Raw genomic sequence first — 21,968 nt, 5'->3', positions numbered from 1 at the left:
CCCCGCACCACCCCCATCCAAGCACCCAGTACCACAGCAGTGCAGCAACACAGGTCTCTGCACCTCAAAACGCCTTCTGGAAAGGGCATCTCCCTGAGGGCACACAAGTAGGAGAAGGGCCAGTGTCACTCCTGGGCCCAGTGCCACCTAGCTGTGCCACCTGTGACTGAGAAAGTTTTAAAAAAACAAGGTCGATTCATATTTTCTTCTTTTAGCCCATCTGAATGTCCTACAGCAAACATGTAATGCGCATTATACTCTCACAAAAGGAAAAAAAAAATTAAATAGAAAATGCCACTTAACAACAAAAAAAATCAACCTCAGGTGTCTCAGAGAGGTAGCCCCTGCAATTCCCCACATAGGAACGTGTACTTTAGATCAATTATCTGAGACGTGAAAGACTATCCTTCTGCTGTCGGTGAATGCAAGTGACAAGCTGTCCATGCAAAGTCATCCTCTGACGCCCCTGCACACTCTGTCTCGTGGGACCGATTATCAATGAGAAGCACTTCAGAATCGATAGCAACCTGCTTGATTTCCATACCCAAACAGGGTACTGAGAAAAATCAGTAAGCACTTATCTTCCTTGGCTAAAGACTCAACTGCAAAGTCCCTCCAGCCCTGGAAACAGACACTTCAGAATTAGTGTTACTTTCAAACCACAAATGGAATTCGACACACAGATGACTGCTCCCTAGAGGTTGTCACAGAGCACAGCTGCCTTAAGAAGGTGCCTTGTGTGATGGAACTGCCTCACGTATGACACCCTAGGCGGTCAGGAGAGCATGTGCAAAAATGGTAGGGCTTAAGCAGACCTAGGGAAAAATGCCACACACAGAAATAAACCAAAAACCCTGGCTTTCCTCCAGACTCGGTGACAGTTTAAGTGAAATATCTTTATGCATGAAAAAGCAGTCCGAATTTGATGAGACATAAAACATCCAAGAGTGTGCGCAAACGCAGTTTGCAGTAAGAGGCGGTGCGGCACAGGCAGGCTGCGGACCCTTTGCTGGAACTGTCCGGAGGGTCTGTGGGAAGGAGGTGGCCTGGGAGAAAAACCACAGAAGGTCATTAACTGGCATCTTAATCTAACACCAAAAAGGGTTAGGGAGAAGGACCAAAAACCGTAAATGGGGCTTACACATCGGAGCCTTTAACGAACAAGATTTAACTTAGTAGATTTGAAAGAACAAGAGAGAGAGCCCTCATTCCACTCCAGGAGCGTGTGTCTTGGAGGCAGGAAGACTCAGCCAATCTGCTCTGCAACTGCTCACAGAGGGTGCCTCTCCCTGTAAAGACAGCACGTGTTTTAAATACCAGGGTGCCTAAAGGAATGCTGATACTTTGTAAAAGCAGCAAACGAGTTGTATTTTAAGTGTACTTTACAGGCCATCCAAGGATTTTCAAGGCTTATTTGGACCCCATAGGCTACTTTTCATTCATGCAGAATTTAAGATCTAACTTCAAATACAGCGTGACTATAAGTAAATATATTTTACTCTGCAATAAACTGTTAAGTTCAAGAGCATAGAAATCACTACTTATCCTGTGCATCCCATTACCAGCTCACCTCTCTGGCACTTAATAGTCTTGACTGAATAGATGAAATGCCAATTTTCAATTCTACTAACCAGAGTTGAAAGTATACCTCTCTCTCTCTTTTTTTTTTTTTTTGGCTTTTTAGGGCCACACCCAAGGCATATGGAGGTTTCCAGGTTAGGGGTTGAATCAGAGCTGTAGCCGCCGACTTTCGCCACAGCCATGCCAAATCTGAGCTGCATCTGTGACCTATACCACTGAGCCATGATGGGAACTCCGAAAGTATACCTCTCTAAAGTCACTTGTCATACACTGTCATATATTATTTACATCAGTCCAATTGCCCTAAAACATAATAACTTTCTGTGAGCCAAGAGTGTTCCATAAATCCCTTACAGCTATAAGCGCGACGAGTGCTTAATAAATGACTTACTCATATTGCTTTAATAATTAAAGGTCTGCAGCTGATAACTTGTCGGAGTAAGTTGTATCAGGCTAATGCTCCGGTCATTGACAATGATAAATGATGGACAAAATGTCAAAAACAAACATCTGGAGCCACTGGAGAGTAAAGAAGAGCAGAAGGAACAGGAGGGGATGCTGCCCTTCGAGCAAGGGAACCTCTCTCAGGAAGACCGTCTTTTTTTTTTTTTTTTTTTTTTTTTTTTTGGTCTTTTGTCGTTGTTGTTGCTATTTCTTGGGCCGCTCCCGCGGCATATGGAGGTTCCCAGGCTTGGGGTTGAATTGGAGCTGTAGCCACCGGCCTACGCCAGAGCCACAGCAACGCGGGTCTGCAACCTACACCACAGCTCACGGCAACGCCGGATCGTTAACCCACTGAGCAAGGGCAGGGACCGAACCCGCAACCTCATGGTTCCTAGTCGGATTCATTAACCACTGCGCTACGACGGGAACTCCAGGAAGACCGTCTTTAACTGATTTCCTCCTGAGGCCAGACCTCAGTCCATGCTGGGCAGGGTGAAGAGACCTCCCACACAAAGTGGCATTTTACTGAGCTGGGCTGTCAGAGGTCAGAGTTTGGGAGTAGTGTGAGCATCTGGAAATGAGGTGGGAAGAAGTCAGAGGAAGGAGAGCCCTCCAATCTGCACACACTCTCCCTTCCCATCCTTGGCTGACGCAGAACTGCACACACGAGAAGCAGTGTGTGTAGTTCAAGGAGCCCTGCAGGAAACGTCTCAGAGCTGAGCAGGTTTTCGCCACGTCCCCCTGCTGAGAAAAGCATGGAATTCGAATTCCATGTCGTAAGCAGGGCTTGGCGCACACTTTGGGCTGAAGCCCTAGAAGAACCATGCCTTAGGAGTATGCACCATGTTTTAGGGTTAAGGACTGTATCCTAGGACCATGAGCAAAACTAAAATAAACTCACCCTAAGAAAGCCTCTCACAGGATCAAGGCGATGGTGATCACTAGCAATGTAACTATGCACTAAAAATAAAATACATACGTAATTCGCCATGTCTACCATGTGAACAGAAATTACCAAACACGCAAAGAAACAGAAAACATGTAGCCAAGAAATCAAGACAGAAAAAGACAGTCAAGAGACCACAGACAACCCAGATGCTGGATTTAGCATATATATAACAACTTCAAAAATAAATATTCCAATTATGTTTAAGAATCATGGAGTTCCCTGGTGGTCAGGTGGGTACAGATCCAGCACTGTCTGTGGCTGGGGTTTGATCCCTGGCCAGGAATTTCCACATGCCACAGTCAAAAAAAAACAAAATCTATAGGAAAAGTTAAAAACAAGTGAAGAGACGAAGAATTTCAGAGGAGATAAAACTTCTAAAAAAGGATTAAATGAAATAGAAGAACTAAAAACTATAGTACTGAAATAAATTAATTTGGTGACACTAATAGCCGACTTGGATACTGCAGAAGAAAGAAGCAGTAAGTTTAAAGACAGGTCAGTAGACATCATCCAAACTGAAGCAGAAAGAGTATCAAGACTAAAAAGAGTCCTACTAACCTGCGGAGACACTATCTAGTTCATACAAATGTAACTAGAGTCCCGGAAAGATAAAAGAATATAAGAATAAATAATTTAATGAAATAATGACTAGAATTTTTCCAGCTTTGATTAAATGTTTGCAATGAACTGATTATAACAGTTATCAGTGACTTCTAGGTCCCAGTACCACATGAAATATTTTATATACGTCCCTCTCAATTTTCACCAGGTAACATCATTGCCCCATCTTAGGAATGAGAAAACTGAAGCTTGAGGGGTGGAGTTGGGGGTAGGGTGGGTGACAGACCAGAGATGATATCCAGGTTTGTCCTGAATCTCTGCGCACTATTTCAGAGAGCCTCCAGCTGATGAGGGTGAAGGTAATTACCACCCCCCCCATTACTGGGTTTGAATCTCACATGTTCATCTTCACAACCGTCCAATGAAGTTGAAACTATTGTTCCGGTTTCAGAAATGAACAACCAATCACTTCAAGTGTTCTCTGTTCACAAACTCCCTACCACCATTCAGGGGCTGAATCAGCAGCTGCTCCCAACCCGGTCTGGACTAAGTCACAATAAATTCACACGGTGTGCAGGCGGCATGGTTAGCCTATCTAAGAGAATATACTGGTTTAAGTGCATCGTTGTTCATGCATAAATTGGGCTAATTACCAAGGACCTAGTAATAGACGTGAGTGTGGAGAAATACTTTGTGGTTCATCCTAAATTCCAGCTCTAGTCCGTCAGCGAAGGAATGAACTGGCTCCCCTTTCTAACTGACCCATGGGGCAGCTTCAGGCTGCAGGATTACCCTCTTCACCTGTGAGGCACTCCATGGTGGTGTGGGCACAAGCTCTGCACCCGCCGAGTCCTCGATGCCACACCCTGGGTTGGCCCTCACCTCGGACAGTGGATACGCTGGCAATTCGGCCTCAGCAGCTTGGGGATCATGAAGAACTAAGCTGCAAAACGTGTAGCTACTTACTAGTTGTGTAAGTAACTTCAGCCAGGTTCCTTCACCCCTAAATTGGAGATGACCGTGTCTTTGGGGCAGGACCGTTGAGATGATTAAGTGACAACAGGCATCGGGAACAGAGTAGGCACTCCACAAATGGTAGCTATAGTTTACTTCCAAATTGGGCCATTAAGGTACAGAAACATGTGTTTCATATTCACCTATAACAGAGTGTTTCTGTTCTTCATCTTGAGGCTTTAGAAAACACCCCAAACTACTGGTTGTGAAAGGAGTGCTCCAAATTTCATTTAAAACGAGCTAATTTATTAGACAGTGTGCTCCTGTACGTTGCAAGCAAACTTTATAAAATAAAACATTATAAAATATTAACTCATTTTAAAACTGAGAACATGCATTCCATCCAGCAAACGGGAGGACGTGAACACACGCACACGCACGCACACACATGTGCACACGCACACACCACAGCTTCTGATTCCAAGTACAGAGTGTTTGAGCCAATGGCTTGAATGCAGAAACTGTCAATTCCCAAAGAGCCTGGAGTTATAAGGTTATTCTGGAAAGAGACTTCAATTTTTAAAAAGCAGTTCAAAAAATTCCTCTGGTTTTATCCCCATATAATTTGAGGAGTAATACTCTCTCTTGGATAAGTATACTCACTTTTGGGAAAGGCTTCTTCCTTGACCATCCTGAAGCAACTCCTTATTTTGATTTGTTTTCACCTCTTAAAGAAGTAAAGATGGACTCACAAGAATGCAAAATACCTTGAAGTTCCAAAAGTTATTTGTTTAGACTTTGCTCAAATCACTACAACCACCACCAAGAGCTATTTACAGTCTTTCTTGCTTCTGTGTGTGTGTGTGTGTGTGTGTGTGTGTGTGTCTTTTTAGGGCTGCGCCTATGGCATATGAAAGTTCCCAGGCTAGGGGTCCAATCAGAGCTGTAGCCACCGGCCTACACCACAGCCACATCAGTGACAGATCCGAGCCATGTCTGCGACCTACACCACAGCTCATGGATCCTTAACCCACTGAGTGACGCCAGGAATCTAACCCACATCCTCATGGATCCCAGTCAGATTTGTTACCGCTGAGCCATGACGGGAACTCCTACAGTCTTTCTGACTGCACTCACAGCAGAAGGAGGTTCTCAGGCCTGGGGAGGCCCAGCTGCAACAACACCCAATTCTTTAGCCTACTGTACTAGGCCAGGGATTGAAATCATGCCCCCACAGGGACCTGAGCCACTGTAGTTGGATTCTTAACCAACTGTGCCACAGTGGGAACTCTGTATTTACAGTATTTCTACCCAAAGCATCCACTTGTCAGGGCTTGGCTTAGCTCTATTTCCTTCTTCCTTTCACAAGCTTACTTTAGGTAAGTTTTTATTTATTTTTTCTTTTTTAAAATCAGATTAAAATCCACAAACTTGGAGCTCCCGTCATGGTGCACTGGTTAACGAATCTGACTAGGAGCCGTGAGGTTGCAGGTTCAATCCCTGGCCTCGCTCAGTGGGTTAAGGATCCGGCGTTGCTGTGAGCTGTGGTGTAGGTTGCAGACGTGGCTCGGATCTGGCACTGATGTGGCTGTGGTGTAGGCCGACGGCTACAGCTCCGATTAGACCCCTAGCCTGGGAACCTCCATATGCTGAGGGAGTGACCCAAGAAAGAGCAAAAAAGACAAAAACAAAATAAATAAATAATAATAATAATAATAATCCACAAACTTGGAAAAGAATAAAAATTTTTTTTTCTAAACATAGACTATGCTCTCACTATATACCTCTTAACATTTTACTCTTCTCCATCTTTCTATTAAAATTCTAATCTATTTTCTATCTACCCTTGTTCAGAAAACTCTTCTCCCCACTGAAAACCACAGGATTAAGATATCATTACAAGACTCCAAACTTAATTACTGATTCTACTTACAATTCACTTCACACTATACCTTTAAATTTGAGAAAATGTTAACTTAAAAATAGCTAAAATGAAATTACTTAGCTATAAAAACATTTACTTCCTGACCACTGAAGACTTTAGCACCTTACATTTAAAATCTTAGAATTCATCATACGTAGTGAGCTATTTCTTAAAACAGATAAATTATCAAATTTAAAATCTGGGGTGAACATCACACTTTAATTTTGCTTTTAAAAACACAAATGTTCTTGGAGTTCCTGTCGTGGCACAGTGGTTAATGAATCCGACTAGGAACTATGAGGTTGTAGGTTCGATCCTTGGCTTTGCTGGGTGGGTTAAAGATCCGGCATTGCTGTGAGCTGTGGTGTAGGTTGCAGACGCGGCTCAGATCCCGCATTGCTGTGGCTCTGGCATAGGCCGGTGGCTACAGCTTCGATTCCACCCCTAGCCTGGGAACCTCCATATGCCGCAGGTGTGGCCCTAGAAAAGGCAAAAAAAAATAAAAATAAAAAAAATAAAAACACAAATGTTCTTGTAAAACCACTCACTACATAATTCTAACTGAGAATGAAAGAGGAATAAAAGAGAAGGCCATGAGAAAGCCAAGGGCTCCCCTCCCGATATGAAATGGCTATGGAAGCACTTATGCCAATCTAGCTCTATTTCAGAAATAGCGCTTGTAATCAAATTACATCCCACTGCCATTTTGTTATTTACTAAAATGAAAGGACTTAAGAATCTGAACTTTCAGAAGAACAACATTACAGAGATTTCTAGGGGGCACCATGTGCTACTAATAAGCTAAAATGTATTCAAAATGTATCTCGGCATAAATTTTAAGAAAGCTGCCATATAATTATAAAATATACATTTTGACTTGTGCGAAAAAGATACTTTTTTTTTTTTTTTTTGTCTTTTGTTGTTGTTGCTATTTCTTGGGCCGCTCCCGCTCCATATGCGGCATATGGAGGTTCCCAGGCTAGGGGTTGAATCGGAGCTGTAGCCACCGGCCTACGCCAGAGCCACAGCAACGTAGGATCTGAACTGTATCTGCAACCTACACCACAGCTCACGGCAACGCCGGATCATTAACCCACCGAGCAAGGGCAGGGACCAAACCCTCAACCTCATGGTTCCTAGTCGGATTCGTTAACCACTGCGCCACGACGGGAACTCCCAAGATACTTTTTTAATTGCAGAAAAAGACTAGCAGCAGGAACATCCTGGGTCTTCACTGCCAAGGGAAAGTGTACATATGCACCTTTAGGTAATAATAATATAATAATATACCTGTTAATAATAATAATAATATACCTGTTCAAAAGATTCACGAATTCAACTCAACTAAGTCATGTGACAGGACAACAAATCTGGTACACTCATTCTTACACTGAACAATGAAAAAGTCTTCCATTTTATACAAGTGTCGTGTGTTATTACTGGGGTTTTCAACAGCACTGAGATGCAGCAAGCTCGTCTTTTTCAAAAGCCGTACACTGACTGGCAGTGGACTCAGCACATGCACACCCATGCTTGCAGGGGCAGAAATCCTATGGATGCCAGCCCCGCTTCTACTCTTCTGACCTCGGGTCTCACCCAAAGACAGAGCAAGTTGTCTGCCAGAGCTGCAGTCACCTGAAGGTTTGACTGGGGCTAGCAAATGCACTGTAGTAGTGGTTTTGGTGGGAGATTTCTCTCTGCAGGGTTGCTTGAGTGTTCTCACAACCTGGCGGCTGGCTTCCTCCAAAATCAAGGGATTAGGAGGGGCCCAGGTAGAAGCCACGTCTTTTATGATCTGGCCTTGGAAATGACACGGCATTCTATTGCATTCTTTTCACTAGAAGAGAGTTCTAAGTCGAGCACACATCCAAGGCTAAGAAACGTAGGCTCCATCTTTTGAGAGAAAAAGTGCCGAAGAATCTCAGCATACTTTAAGATTTAAGACCTCTACAATGTCCAAGAAACTACTAGCTACTTTAAACACACTGGGGTGGGGGGAGCAAGAAAGAACACATACACCAAGGCAAACTGTCTAAATGACAATAGACTTCACAGGTTAAAAATGTTAAGACTTCAAAACTTAGGGAAAAAAAAAAAAACATAGGAAAAGTGAATGGCTTAGAAAATTTCCCCTTGATCCAAGTAGTTCACAGAATTCACGGTTTTTTTAAAAAATTATACTGTTTACTAATTAATACTGATAAAGCTTATGTGCAAAAACAATAAGTGTATTTTAAGAGTAAGACCTTTCCATCATTCTCCACCAATTTTCAAATCATTTTGGGGAAGGAGGTGGTTGGTATTCTCAAACCAGAAATACCGAAAAATGCTTAACTTTCTAAAGAACATCAGATGGGTTTCGTGTCACTTAAGCACTGTGAGAAAACAAGAAAATGATGAAAACACACTGGGAAACGGATACCAGGGTTCGGCCTCTTGTGGCTTCTTTGGAAGAGGCTAAAAGCCCTTGGACGGGAATGGCCTGGATTCCACTGAGCATGTATCATGGAAAGATCGCTGTTTTACTCATCTTGCTATTTTTTAAGAATTAAGTGTCATAGTGCTGCCCACACAAGCGGCCCAAAAACCCGGGTATGTTGTAATCACGATGGCTGCAGAAACCCTGTCAGGCCCCAGCAGGTCGCCTCAGAGATCTGAGTTTATCCCCACATTTCCAGGTCACGGGCAACTGTTGTTGCGGCCCCTATCTAGAAACCACCAGGGTCATCCCACGGATTACACTGCTGGGAGCTGACCCGTGAGGGATTCCCTATGAATATTCATCATCAGTGAATATTTAACAGCCAGAGACGGAGAGCTTCCTGGGGACCCAGCCAGCTGACAAGAAGCAATTCCTTCCATGCTTGTTGAGCCCCAGCCAAGTGTCAGGTAGAAAACACCTACAGAGGAGCTGCAGACAGCACAGCTAGAGTCAGCTGGGCTCTCCTTCCATTCCTTGCTAGCTGGGGCCTCCCGGACAAGAGAGTCTGGCTCTTTCAAGCTTCAGCCTCATCATCTAGAAAACAGACTTAACAGCAGATCTACCGCAAAGGCTTGTGGGGCTTAGCTTTGCACAGTATGAACATACAACGACCATAGGCCCCTTAGCACCCTCCTCAAACGACATCAGACGTTGTGCCCTGCAAGTTTTCATTTACAGTACGTAACACTTTCTCACTGTACACACTTTCCAGTGTGACGATCTGATTAACATCTCTTGCCCTGGACTGTTAGTTCATAAAGGCAGAGATTCTGGCAGACGTGTCCGATGCACCCAAGACTCAAAATAAAGCCTTTAAAACAGGGGCTCAATAAACACTTGTTAAGCTAGTAGGCTAAGTTGGCAACTTCACAGAATACAAAGATGAAAGACGCAATAGGGGCCGTCATCAAGGAGTTCCTGGGCCACTGATGCGGCTCTCATTTCTAGCTGTGCTTAGAATAGTCCGGGGAGAAATAATCCAGACCCTGTCATCTGGACACCTAGACCCCACTCTGGATCAACTCTTGGGAGTGTGCCTGAGGGACCCCTTGTTTTCAGGTTTTAAGAGTTCTTCAGGTGATTTTAATGAAAGGCTAGGACTGAGACTCGCTGACCTAATTAATGGAAGAGAGACCGGCCACCAGCTACAATCCAATGGGACCTTATATTCTCCTACAGCAGCAGGACTTCCTGCGATGATGGGAAAATCCTGTGTCTGCACTGTCCAATATTCTAGCTGCGGGCACACACAACTACTGAGTACTCAAAATGCGGCCGGCTACTGAGATTGAGGGCCTGACTCTTGCATCTTAAATAATTTAAATGTAAAAAGGCTTGTGTGACTGGAAGCCCTTCTATTAGCTAGTGCAAACCTAGGGCAAAGTATACAAAACAACTCTGAATCCAGGCAGCCCCCGCCTCAGTTAGCTTGTGTCCCCATCCACAGGAGAACACGATCCGGTAGAGGAATTCATCCCTTCACCTCTCCACCTTACACACACACAGGGCACCTCTCCCCTCGGCCATGTCCAGGACAGCTAGGACCAAGGAAACCCTTTAAAGAAGCACATCCCCAAGTACCAGAGCTTTTGCGTGAGCTGCTGCTGCTGCTGCTGCAGGATGTGCCTTGATTAAGGATATTTGGGGGAAAAAACCCCATGGAGCCCCCAGCAGAGTAAATATGACAGCACCTCAGAGCTGTAAATCAGAGGTCTTCCTTTGTGACTCATAAGCCAAGAGCCTCAAGCATAAACCTTTAACATTATGGAGAACTGACATTTATTCCTGGGCAGATAAGGGTTCATGAAGCTCTTTATAGTATCAGATGGGTCCAACATTATTTGTAGAAAGACTGCATTAATATAGAGAAGGCACCCATGCTATGGACCAAGCTGCCATTTTCCCCATCTACTATATGTTAGGCAGGTACTACATGGCAGGCAGTGTGTCAGGGGCCTTAATTAGTCCCTTGTTTTGTCCATACAATACCCTGTAAGTTAGATATTATTTTCTCATTTTATTGTGAGGCAGTTAAGACTCATGGAAATGAAATAATTTACTTGACCTTAGCAAGTAATGACAAAACTAGGATTAAACTTAAAGCTACATTACACATAAGTGTCTTTTTATAGACTGTATAGTATTCCATTCTATAGGTATGTGATTGTTTAACAAATCCCCATTTATTTTCTGTTTTACCAAATCACAGTCAATAATCAATGAACCTACTTGTATATAAAGCATAATCACACACACACATGAAGTACATAAATCTTAAGTGCAGCATTTGATAAATTATCAAAAAGCGGACTTAACTACATAATATCCTCCAAATTAAGAAACAGAACAATACTGGCAGCTCAGACTCCCCCTTGTGCCACGTCCTTACCATGGACCCCACCTACCTTCCCAAAGAGCTATTACCTATAAAGGGCCTATACCACCTTAAAGGGAGTTCACCAGAAGGAAACTTAGAAATTATAAATTAGCCTTAAACAACATCTGGTCACCATATAACCACATAAATATCACTTGTCTGTCTTAGGTAGAAGTTAGTGTCTTATTGAATACAAAGAAATTGGAGACAAGGTCTCAAGGAACCAGGGTACAAGTGTGTTAATTAAGATTCTAGAGAGCCCTAAGCCTGGCCTTTACAGAAGATAAGAAACGATGGGGTTTCCTTAGTGGGACACTGATTCCCAGTTCTGATAAGGAGCAGAGGTCCCTGAAGCATCTCAGAGCCAGTCTTGCTTTGCTTCATGCTTCTTTCAGCTCTATGATCTTATCACAGTAGTGAGTATAAATTTAAATAAAATATAAATGTGTATAGCATGTACTGCACTCCCAGGAGGTGGCAGGCCTTTTTCAGATACTGAGTAAAGCCCTTCACCACCCTGTCATCTACGATCCCTGTTTGATGGAGAAGATGGAGGTTTAAGAAAATGAAGTAGGAGTTCCTGTCGTGGCGCAGTGGAAACGAATCTGACCAGGAACCATGAGGTTGCAGGTTCGATCCCTGGCCTCGCTCAGTGGGTTAAGGATCTGGCATTGACGTGAGCTGTAGCTCCAATTAGCCTGGGAACTTCCATATGCCGTGGGTCCTGTGAGCTATGGTGTAGGTCACAGAGGCAGCTCAGATCCCAAGTTGCTGTGACTGTGTTGTAGGTCAGCAGCAACAGCTCCAATTAGACCCCTAGCCTGGGACCCTCCATATGCCGTGGAAAGCGGCCCTGGAAAAGGCAAAAAGACAAAAAAAAAAAAAAAAAGAGAGAGAGAGAGAAAAAGAAAGAAAGTGAAGTAACAACTCAAGGTCATGCTTGCAGAGGAAGGCTGCAAACCCACACCCACAGCTTAGCGCCGTGCCCCTTCTATCATACTCGGCTGCCTGCCTCTCCCAGGGGTTACATGATAGACATCTGATTTCTTAGAGATGCGAACCCTGGGAAAACAGTAACTTTAACAAAAGATGTGAGTCAGAGACCTTGAAACTCATTTTCTGTCTCTAAGCCTCTCCTTCCCTGGGGCGCTGGAACCTGCCATTTCTGTTGGTTACCCACTGTTTATCTTAATTCGGTTTATTTCTTCTTATCCACAGACAACATACTTTTCTCTCCAAGATGACAACGTCACTAGCACAAAGCTAAAACATTGAGTGACACAGGTGACCTGGTCAAAGACTCCAGGCCTCCGCTGAGCCTCTCTCCGTATTCGCCCCTCAACTTTCACCCCATGACTGTCACCAATACTGACTTCCAAACGTGCACAGATTCACCTCCGATGGAAGAGACCCTCATGTGTTTAACTGAGGCCCCTGGATGACACACTGACCAATGATGCAGAGATTTTTTAAATAGCTCCTATGTCACTTGTGCCAAAATGTGAATCTACAAAGTTTTTTAATGTAACGGATGCTTTTTTCCTTTTTCTTCTTTTTTTTTTTCATGTGGCTTCGAAGTAGTAACAGGTTTGGATTGATAGGAGAAACAGGAAAAAAAAAGAGAGAGAAACTGCACTTCTTTGACTTGATTTTCCATTTGTGTCAAGTCTTCTATAAACTTAGCATCTAACAAATAATTAAAAAAAATGCAGACAATATACGTAATTGGTGTTATCTGTGTTGGGAAGAACTTACCTTGACCGGAATTATATATTGCTTTTACGGACTTCTTAACTTTCTGTAAGGCTGTTCTATCTTGGTCTAGAGCCTAAAAGAGAAAAACGGGAAGAAAAAGATGTTGGAAAACGTAGTAAGTTTTACAAAGAAAGAAAAGGAAAAACTCACTTGTAACTGCAATTGTTGTTCGGAGCCCTGCAGCCACAGCAACCTGGCCTATTGATTAACCTCAGGATTTGGGATAAGCGCCGTCATCCCACAAGGCTCAGGATGGGCTGAAATGCTAACTCGGGAGCCAGTCGGTAACTGTGCTGAACTATGCACAGGAAAGAAAATACCAGACGCCGAGAAACCTTATGGTTTGATTCCTTTGCTGGGAGTTTACAACCTGAGAAAGGCAAACAAAAGGGAACAGCAAACACGGTTCCCAGAGAACCAAACACTTCTTATCACCTCATGGTCATTTCAGCCAGAAAGAGAACATTTAAGAACACGCACTAAGAGTGCCCCGAAGAGCTCTGCAAGCTTTTAAACCTGAGGAATCCGTTCAGGGTTTAAAAAAGATTGATGACGTAATGCCAACCATAGCTTTAAAATTCTGTTTATTAGAAAAAGCACAGCACGGACAAGGCTACCGCGATGCTGGCAACGCTTGTAAATCACGTCTCTCCCAGGTGATGAATCAACACCCCCCTGGCAATCTACTTGGGCAATGGGGGGTGTGTGTGTGTGTGTGTGTGTGTGTGTGTGTGTGTGTGTGTGTGTGTGTGTGTGTGTGTGTGTGTGTGTGTGGTTTCTGGGGGACTGTCTCTGCTGATTCTTTTTATATTTATTTATTTTTTTGTCTTTTTGCCATTTTCTTGGGCCGCTCCCGTGGCATATGGAGGTTCCCTGGCTGAGCAAGGCCAGGGATCGAACCTGCAACCCTGTGGTTCCTAGTTGGATGTGTTACCCACTGAGCCATGACGGGACCTCCGTCTGCCGATTCTTAATCTAGGTGCTGGGTACACAACTGTGTGTGCGTTTTGTGTGTGAAAACTCATCCAACCGTGTGCTTAGGATCTGCACTCTTTTCTATATGAGGGCCACCCTTCAAAACCAAGTCAGCATGAATACATTTATGGCACACCGACCTAACTCCTCGGGGGAACTTCAAGCCCCTCCTTGCTTCCCCAAGGGTCCAAGATCCATTCACAGGCTGGGAGCTCTGGGATGGTCAAGATTTGAAGGCCAGGAGCAACAGCAGCAATAAGCATACACTTGCATATTAAAGTGTAAAACATTAAAAGTACACTCACGTCAATGACCTCATCTACAGCTCAAGATTTCAGATGGGAAAACTGAAGCCCGCAGCGGGGATGTACCTCCCCCCCCCAACAGGGCACACAAGCTGAAGGGTTCGAGGCGATGGCGGCAGGTGCCCATCCTCCCCCTTTCCTGTCACTCTAAACACAGGGTTCAACTGGGCGCTGCCCCTTTTCTTTGATGCCTGTTCTCTGAGCACCGGTGCCGGTCCAGGTGAGCAGAGCCCATGCTGGGCTCAGGGCGGCCTAGGATTTCTGGGCTTGGGAACGGGGATCATAACGTGCAGCCCCTTTCTGCTGATTCGCGCCTGGGGGCCCCCAGGGCTTCTGTTTCTAGGTGTGGGGAAGAATTTGGCCAGACAGAAGGATCCTAAAGGACCAGAAACAAACGATGGAGGGGGTGCTGGTGGTAACCGAGTCCTGGCTTTCAGCTGCCCCCAAGGCTACGTCACTGATAACCCTCCTACAGACTGAGAACAGGAGACAATAAATTCCTTCTGTCCCAAGCTGGTTGAGGCTGGGATTCTACCACTGGAGACCACAAGTCCTAAATAAGACCAGAACTAACATTTACTGAGCACTGACTGCACAGGTATAAGCTTGGAAGAGAAGACTACTAAGTAGATATCTTCTCTCTTTGCACTGTCTTCACAAAAAGGGTAGCATCTACAGTTTTCAGATAAGGAGAAGTGATAAGCCTTCATAAACACTTACAGCAGAGGAGGGAGGGAGGAAAATATTAACTAACTTGTCCAAAGTCACAGAGCCACAAAGTGCTGAGTCACATTTCATCCTAACATTCCTCAAATCCCGAATCTAATGGGATGCTGGGATAAAACCAGCACTTTCAGATGCCAGGTCCCCCATCTCCACCCCGCCCATCATTAACTTTCTACCTCCACGACTCTGTCATGGCCACATCCCACTGGTACTTCTACTTCGTTCACATTTTTCTTTAAATCCACTCGTATCTTTTCAAAAAACTTAGACTGGAAAGAGCTAAGCTCCATCCCAAACCATTAATAGAAGATATGCTAAACATTACTATGTATCTCCAGCTCCATAAAATGCTCAGTGGTTGACGCAAATGAGCTCATCCAATAGCAGTGACCCCACCCAACACACTTAAGGAAACTGCAGTTCCAGAGAAGAGACACAATGTGAGTTATGTCAAGATCTGAGATTTGTACTTTAGAGAAAAAGAGGAAAGGTACCAATAAAGGGACTGAGGTTTACATGGATTATTTCCCTCAGTTCTTACAACAACTCTTTGAAATTAAGCACCGGTACTAAATTCCTTCTACACATGAGCAAACAGAGCTGAGAAAGTGTAATCTGCCCGGGGGCTAGAGGAGGCCTTGGCAGCCAGGTCTTCACAGGAGAACGCCATCTCCTCATCACTACCCAGGTCTGCATTCCAATTTCATCTGTGAAGAACGGGAACTGAAAACAGTCCCCTCTTTTAAAAAAAGATTGTTTTTATTAAAGTACAGTTGATTTACAATGTCGCGCCTATTTCTGCTGTGCAGCAAAGTGACTCCATCACACACATAATATAAGTCCCATCTAATGTCCTTTTCCATCAGGGTCTGTGCCAGGACACTGGATACAGTTCCCTGTGCTGGACAGTAGGACCTCACTGCTCATCCATTCCAAACCCAAGAGTCTACACCTGCTAACCCCAACTCCCAGGCCATCCCACTCGGCAAGTGCGTCTTTTCTTGTTTGTCTGTGAGTCTGAAACAGTCTCATCATAGGAGGGGAATATCTACCAGTTCTCACAGACAAATACACGTTAAGAAACTCTAAGACATCTGGGTGGCTAGGAAGAGGGTGCAAGAAAGACCGTGATGCAAATAAGTGTATAAATAAGCACTCGTTTTAAGAGATGGAGTCCAAAGGGTTTATCCTTTGATGAACTGCTTTTGTGGGAAGGCACAAAAGTAATGTTAAAAAGCAATTCTGGGAGTTCCCGTCGTGGCGCAGTGGTTAACAAATCCGACTAGGAACCATGAGGTTGCGGGTTCGGTCCCTGCCCTTGCTCAGTGGGTTAACGATCCGGCGTTGCCATGAGCTGTGGTGTAGGTTGCAGATGCGGCTCGGATCCCGAGTTGCTGTGGCTCTGGTGTAGGCCGGTGGCTCCAGCTCCGATTCGACCCCTAGCCTGGGAACCTCCATATGCCGCGGGAGCGGCCCAAAGAAATAGCAAAGACAAAAAAAAAAAAAAGTAATTCTGTAACAGCCATCATTTATGTTTTATATGCATATTATTTCTGTACTTTTTTTTTTCCTGATGAAAAACCCTGGGCTTTAGAGAAGTAAAACAGCTAATGAGGTGTCACACGTTGGTTAAGAACCAGGCTATGCTTCTTCAAACCAGCCACCTAAAAGTCCACTGCAGAGGTGGGCTCGTGTTTCTCCCGGGTCTTACAACTTTTTAATTATTCTGGAGAAAGAAAAGAAAAAAAAAAAAAAAAAAGGATCTCCTTCTGGAAGAAAATAACCTCTCATCTCAGCTCTGGGTGGCAGATGACCACGGACAGAGAAATTAATGGGTGGGTTTTACTGTCCACGCACAGTTAGCATTAACGACTCCAAAGAGGTGAAGGGCTGAGGAAGATTTCAGCCGTAACGTTTTATGAGACAGTTATCTGCTTCCTTTTCTGCAGGAGGGAATGTCTCAGAAATTTATGTTGCATTTTTACCAGCCTGTCTATAAACTAATAGGATGTAAAGTTCACAGACTTACTTTTAAAGGTTATTAATAACATCCGCACTTGGCAGCTGCAGCCAGCAGTGTGTCTGGGTGACACGTCCCTCTTCACACTCTAGGATTTGGCCACCGGCGAAAAGCGGCTGAGTAAAACGCACTTTTAAGAGCTCCGCGTTTCAGAGAGCCAGGGGACACCGTCCTTCAATCAAAGGAAGCTCCCTCCAGAAATAACACATGTCTAAATGTGCCTCAGAGTGCCAATCCCTCAGCTGCCAGACAAGCAACACCTGCAGCGATGTCTTCTGAAATGTCCTATATGTAAAACTGAATAAAGCGAAAAGTGGCCGGTGACATGGGCTTCAAAGTTCTCCTATCTCTCAAGTCATTCAGAGCCTGTTTAAAAATGCGCCTGGAGAAGAGGAGGGAGTGGGGTGGCCAGGGAGTCTGTGATTAGCAGATGCCAACTAGGCCATTTAGAATGAATAAGCGATGAGGTCCTGCTTACAGCACAGGGAGCTACATCAATCTCTTGGGACAGAACATGATGGGAGATGATATGAGAAAAACAATGTTTATACATGTATGACTGCGTCACTACGCAGTACGGCAGAAATTGATGGAACACCGTAAATGAACTATAATTTTTAAAAATTAAAAAAATGTGCCTGCATTTCTAAGTATTCTAAGTTTGAACAACTCAAGAGTGTAAGAGACGGAGGGAGGGCAGGCGAGGAAAGGATGAAGGAGCAAAGGAAGGAACCCAGGAGCCTGTGCTGGTCTCTAAGAACACCTTCCCCATCGAGAACTTGGCAAGACAGCAATTTCTCTAAAAGTTTTTAAAATAATTTTTATTTTTTCCATTATAGCTGGTTTACAGTGTTCTGTCAATTTTCTACTGCACAGCAAGGTGATGCAGTCACACATACATGCATACGTTCTTTTTTCTCACATTATCATGCTCCATCATAAGTGACTAGATGTAGTTCCCAGTGCTACACAGCAAGCAATTTCATTTTCATTCTTTCTTTCTTTTTTTTTTTTTTGGTTTATTGTCTTTTCAGGGCCGTACCCAAGGTATATGGAGGTTCCCAGGCTAGGGGTCTAATAGGAGCTGTAGACGCTGGCCTACGCCACAGCCGCAGCAACGTGGGATCTGAACCATGTCTGCAATCTACACCACAGCTCAAGGTGACGCCGGATCCTTAACCCACCGAGTGAGGCCAGGGATCGAACCCGCAACCTCACGGTTCCTAGTTGGACTCATCTCCGCTGCACCACGACGGGAACTCCAAGCCATTTCATTTTCTATACATAACCAAAGAGTGGGGGTATAACCTGTAGAAAAGCCCTTCCTACCCTGATATGGAGATGTTTCACTGTGATGCGCACTCCTAACCAGTCTGGTCATCTGAATACGCAGAGAAGATAGATACAGGCTGTTGCAGATGAGAGAGAGACTGCCAGAGACACCAAGCCCCCGGAAGCCGGATTCAGAAAGATTATACAGAGTGGACATAAGAAGGAAAAAGTCCTTAAGAATCAGAGTCCACTCAGGGTAGGACACAGAACCCTGTGAACCCCTCCCGGCGGCACATCCCTGGGTCACAGCAAAGTGCAAACAACAGGTGCTCCCTCTGCCTGGAACTCTAAGCTCTGCAGTGACCGGCTCTTTCTTCCTACCCAGGTCTCGGATGAGAAGCCCCTCCCCCTGAGAGGCCTTCTCTGGTCAACCTAAAGCAGTGCAGCCGCCTGGCCCTTGTCTCGCTCGCACACACTTCATGCGAGGTTTTCATAGCACTACACACCCCAAAATGATCCTGCTCGGGACCCGTTTACTGTAATGGTTTTCTCTCCCTCCACTGGGGGAACGAAAGCCCTATGCAGACAGGGGCCTTGCGGAACCTGCTCATGGCTGAATTCCCATCCCCAGTGCTGAGCAGGAGACAGATGTTCAGACATGCGTATGAAGTGAGGTAACAAACACTGAATCCACGCGTTTCTCAGTGTTCTCAGCTCCCAAACAGGAAAGTAGGCAACACAAGAATTGTCTTGAAAATGGTTGAATAAAAAAATATAGTCTTTGGAGTTCCCGTTGTGGTGCAATGGGATTGGCAGCGTCTTGGGAGTCCTGGGATGTGGATTCAACCCCTGGCGTGGCACAGTGGGTTAAAGATCCAGCATTGGTGCAGTTGCAGCTTAGGCTGCAACTATGTCTTGGATCTGATCCCTGGCCTGGGAACTCCAAATGATCGGGGTGGATGAAAAAGGAAAAACAAACAGACAAACAAATACACATAAAGTTTTAGATTCAGAAACACTGGCCCTCTGTAGTTCTTCCCTTGATGGTTTGGACTAGCCGAAGTTTAAGTGCATGTGTGTGTGTTTATATGTATATAAACAGTCATACATGTATGAGGTTTATGACCATGCAGTACCGCAAGTAATGGTTTAACAGGACAGACAGGACTTAATGACTGCTGTTATTAAGATTTTCTAATTTAGAATTAACTTTCTGGAGTTCCAATTTGACCCCTAGCCTGGGAACCTCCATATACCGTGGGTGCGGCCCTAAAGAGACAAAAAGACCAAAAAAAAGAAAAGAAAAGAATTACTTTCTAAGTCTATGCACCTTTTCCCTCAATATATTTAAGTGGTAAAAATATGCCTTATTCTATGCAGATGTGATTTTTGAAAATAAGCACAAGTCTTTGGAGCTAAACCTTATGCATAAACTTAGAGAGAAAGGTGGCAGAGGCTAACAATAAAATCATCGCCCAGAATGTCTTAGAGGCGGGCCGAGCAGAGAGCCACCACGCCTCCCACCTTGGAGGGGTGCTGAGCACCACACATTAATGTACCAGGATGTGGCTCGCACAGACCCTTGCAGAGAGCAGGTGCTCAAAACCTGCTGGCATCATTACCCTCACTTCGAAGGTGCTTCCAAGACAGAAGTTCCTGAAACACTTGGAGCAGAGACAGCCAAACATCTCTGAAACAAGCACTCCTGCTAGCTAAGTGATTTCGTCCATGAAAAGAATTTTTACTCACTTGGGGCGGGGGGGGGGAAAGGGGAGTGTTTCCTTTTTATTATTTTATAGTCATAACCAGAGAGGTAATTTCAAAAACACACATTTCAAGAGATGCACTTGTCCCACAAAGCAAATGCTCTTCTTCTGCATAACTCCTTTCACAGGGAAATCACAGGACAACTACGTTGCCCTAATTTTGGTGCAGAGCCTGACTGCGTCAGCCTTGAGCTTGCTGAGCAATTGCACTGCCTTTCGGGGAGGAGACAGCTGCCTAATTAACATTCTCCTAAACTCGCTGAGGAGGAAACCATGATACAAGCTCTCCTGCAGCGTCACAGCCAAATCCATGCATCCATCATAAGAGCCGAGGTACTACAGAGTGCGTGTCTAATTGTACGTGAATCAGGCATGAGCCGGGAAGGAATCCAATGGAATCGTGAAGGCACTGGGAAGAAAGGTGCCACTACCTGAAAAAAGAGGAAGGAACCTGCTGTCCAGCACAGGCAACGCTACGCAATGTTCCGTGATAATCTACATGGGAAAAGAATCTGAAAAAGAATGGATGGATGGGTGTATACGTCTGAGTCACTCTGCTGTACAGCAGAAATTATCACAACATCATCAATCAGCTAGACGTCAATAAAACTGGAAAAAAAAAAAAAAAGAGGAAGGTTTGGGCTTTCCATGCAAGTGAGTGTCTGTTCTGAGAGTCAGGCCTTGGTTTGATATCATTTGCTCACTTATGCATCCATTAACTGTGCCTGGCACATACTAGACCCTCCCCTGGGCCAGGCCCTGGCTACGTGTGAAAATCATATTGCATCTGCCTCTGCTCCCCCAGCCTCAGGCCCCCTCACTTCTACCTGCTACAGCAAAACAAAACCCTTGGCTGGAATCAGTGGCAAGCATGGTACTGCTTATGCACGACTGATGAAGGAAATTATTCATAAAATGTTAATCCTTGCTTCCCTGGGGGGGTTCACCCCCAGTTCCCAAATCATTCCACTCTTTACCTTGATTTGAGAGGTTTAGTACCTGTGCCTCCTCCCTTATTTGGTCAAGTACAAGCTCTTCAAAGATATGGGAGTTCCCGTCGTGGCGTAGTGGTTACGGAACCCAACTAGGAACCATGAGGTTGCGGGTTCAATCCTTGGCCTTGCTCAGTGGGTTAAGGATCCAGCGTTGCCGTGAGCTGTGGTGTAGGTCAAAGACGTGGCTCGGATCCCGAGTTGCTGTGGCTGTGGTGTAGGCCGGCGGCCACAGCTCCGATTCGACCCCTAGCCTGGGAACCTCCATGTGCTGTGGGTGTGGGCCTAAAAAGGCCAAAAAGACAAAAAAAAAAAGACAACACACGTATTTGTTTCTTTCTTCATACTGAAGACACTCAGTAAGAATTTGTGTTGAATGAAAAACACACAGGAAGGAAGGGAGGGAGGGAGGAAGGAGTTCACTCTTAGAATAAATGCCAGGCCCTCCTTGCTGCCTGCCAGGCCCTCCACGATCCAGCCCTGCTGCCCTGCTCCCCACTCCCCACTCCTTCCTCACGGCTCACCCACACCCACAGTCCTTTTGAACCCACAAGGTTGCTCCTACCCGAGAGCTTCTCCAACGGCTGACCCTTCCACTCGGGTCTTTTCCTCAAAACTCTTCACCCAATCTAAAGGCGCCCGATCCCTATGCTGTTCTCTCTCTCTCTTTTCTCAGTGTTCCCCTCCAACGCAGAAAGCACAGCCCCTATTAATCTGAGCAGTGGAAGTACGGGGCGCGGAGAGCTTCCTGTGCGTCAGCCCATCACTGTCAGCCGCAGCACAGAACACCTGCAGGCAGAGGAAGGGGACACGGCAGCAGTAGCAGCGCAGATAAAAGGAAGACGTAAAGATGTTATCGTTGGTTGGTTTCAAGATGAACAGGCG

The 21,968-nt window shown here is 45.0% G+C and overlaps 1 protein-coding gene across 10 annotated transcripts in view; it reads right to left on the bottom strand.

Annotated features, from left to right (window-relative positions):
- ASAP1 (ArfGAP with SH3 domain, ankyrin repeat and PH domain 1) overlaps nt 1–21,968 on the bottom strand; it is a 344,867-nt gene that overhangs the window by 130,810 nt on the left and 192,089 nt on the right. For all 10 annotated transcript variants that reach the window (XM_021088909.2, XM_021088918.2, XM_085021651.1 and 7 more), the window contains one exon: nt 13,028–13,100. In XM_021088909.2, the coding sequence (XP_020944568.1) occupies nt 13,028–13,100 (73 nt within the window). The remainder of the gene's footprint in view (nt 1–13,027; nt 13,101–21,968) is intronic.

Source organism: Sus scrofa, chromosome 4 (assembly GCF_054392235.1).
Source record: "Sus scrofa isolate SSC_HxYL_T2T_F1_AM1 chromosome 4, Sscrofa_HxYL_maternal_Yorkshire_Landrace_v2.0, whole genome shotgun sequence".
In the NCBI taxonomy this organism is placed as follows: Eukaryota; Metazoa; Chordata; class Mammalia; order Artiodactyla; family Suidae; genus Sus; species Sus scrofa.
Note: the sequence above shows the minus strand (reverse complement) of the source record. Positions and strands in the feature narration are given on the sequence as shown.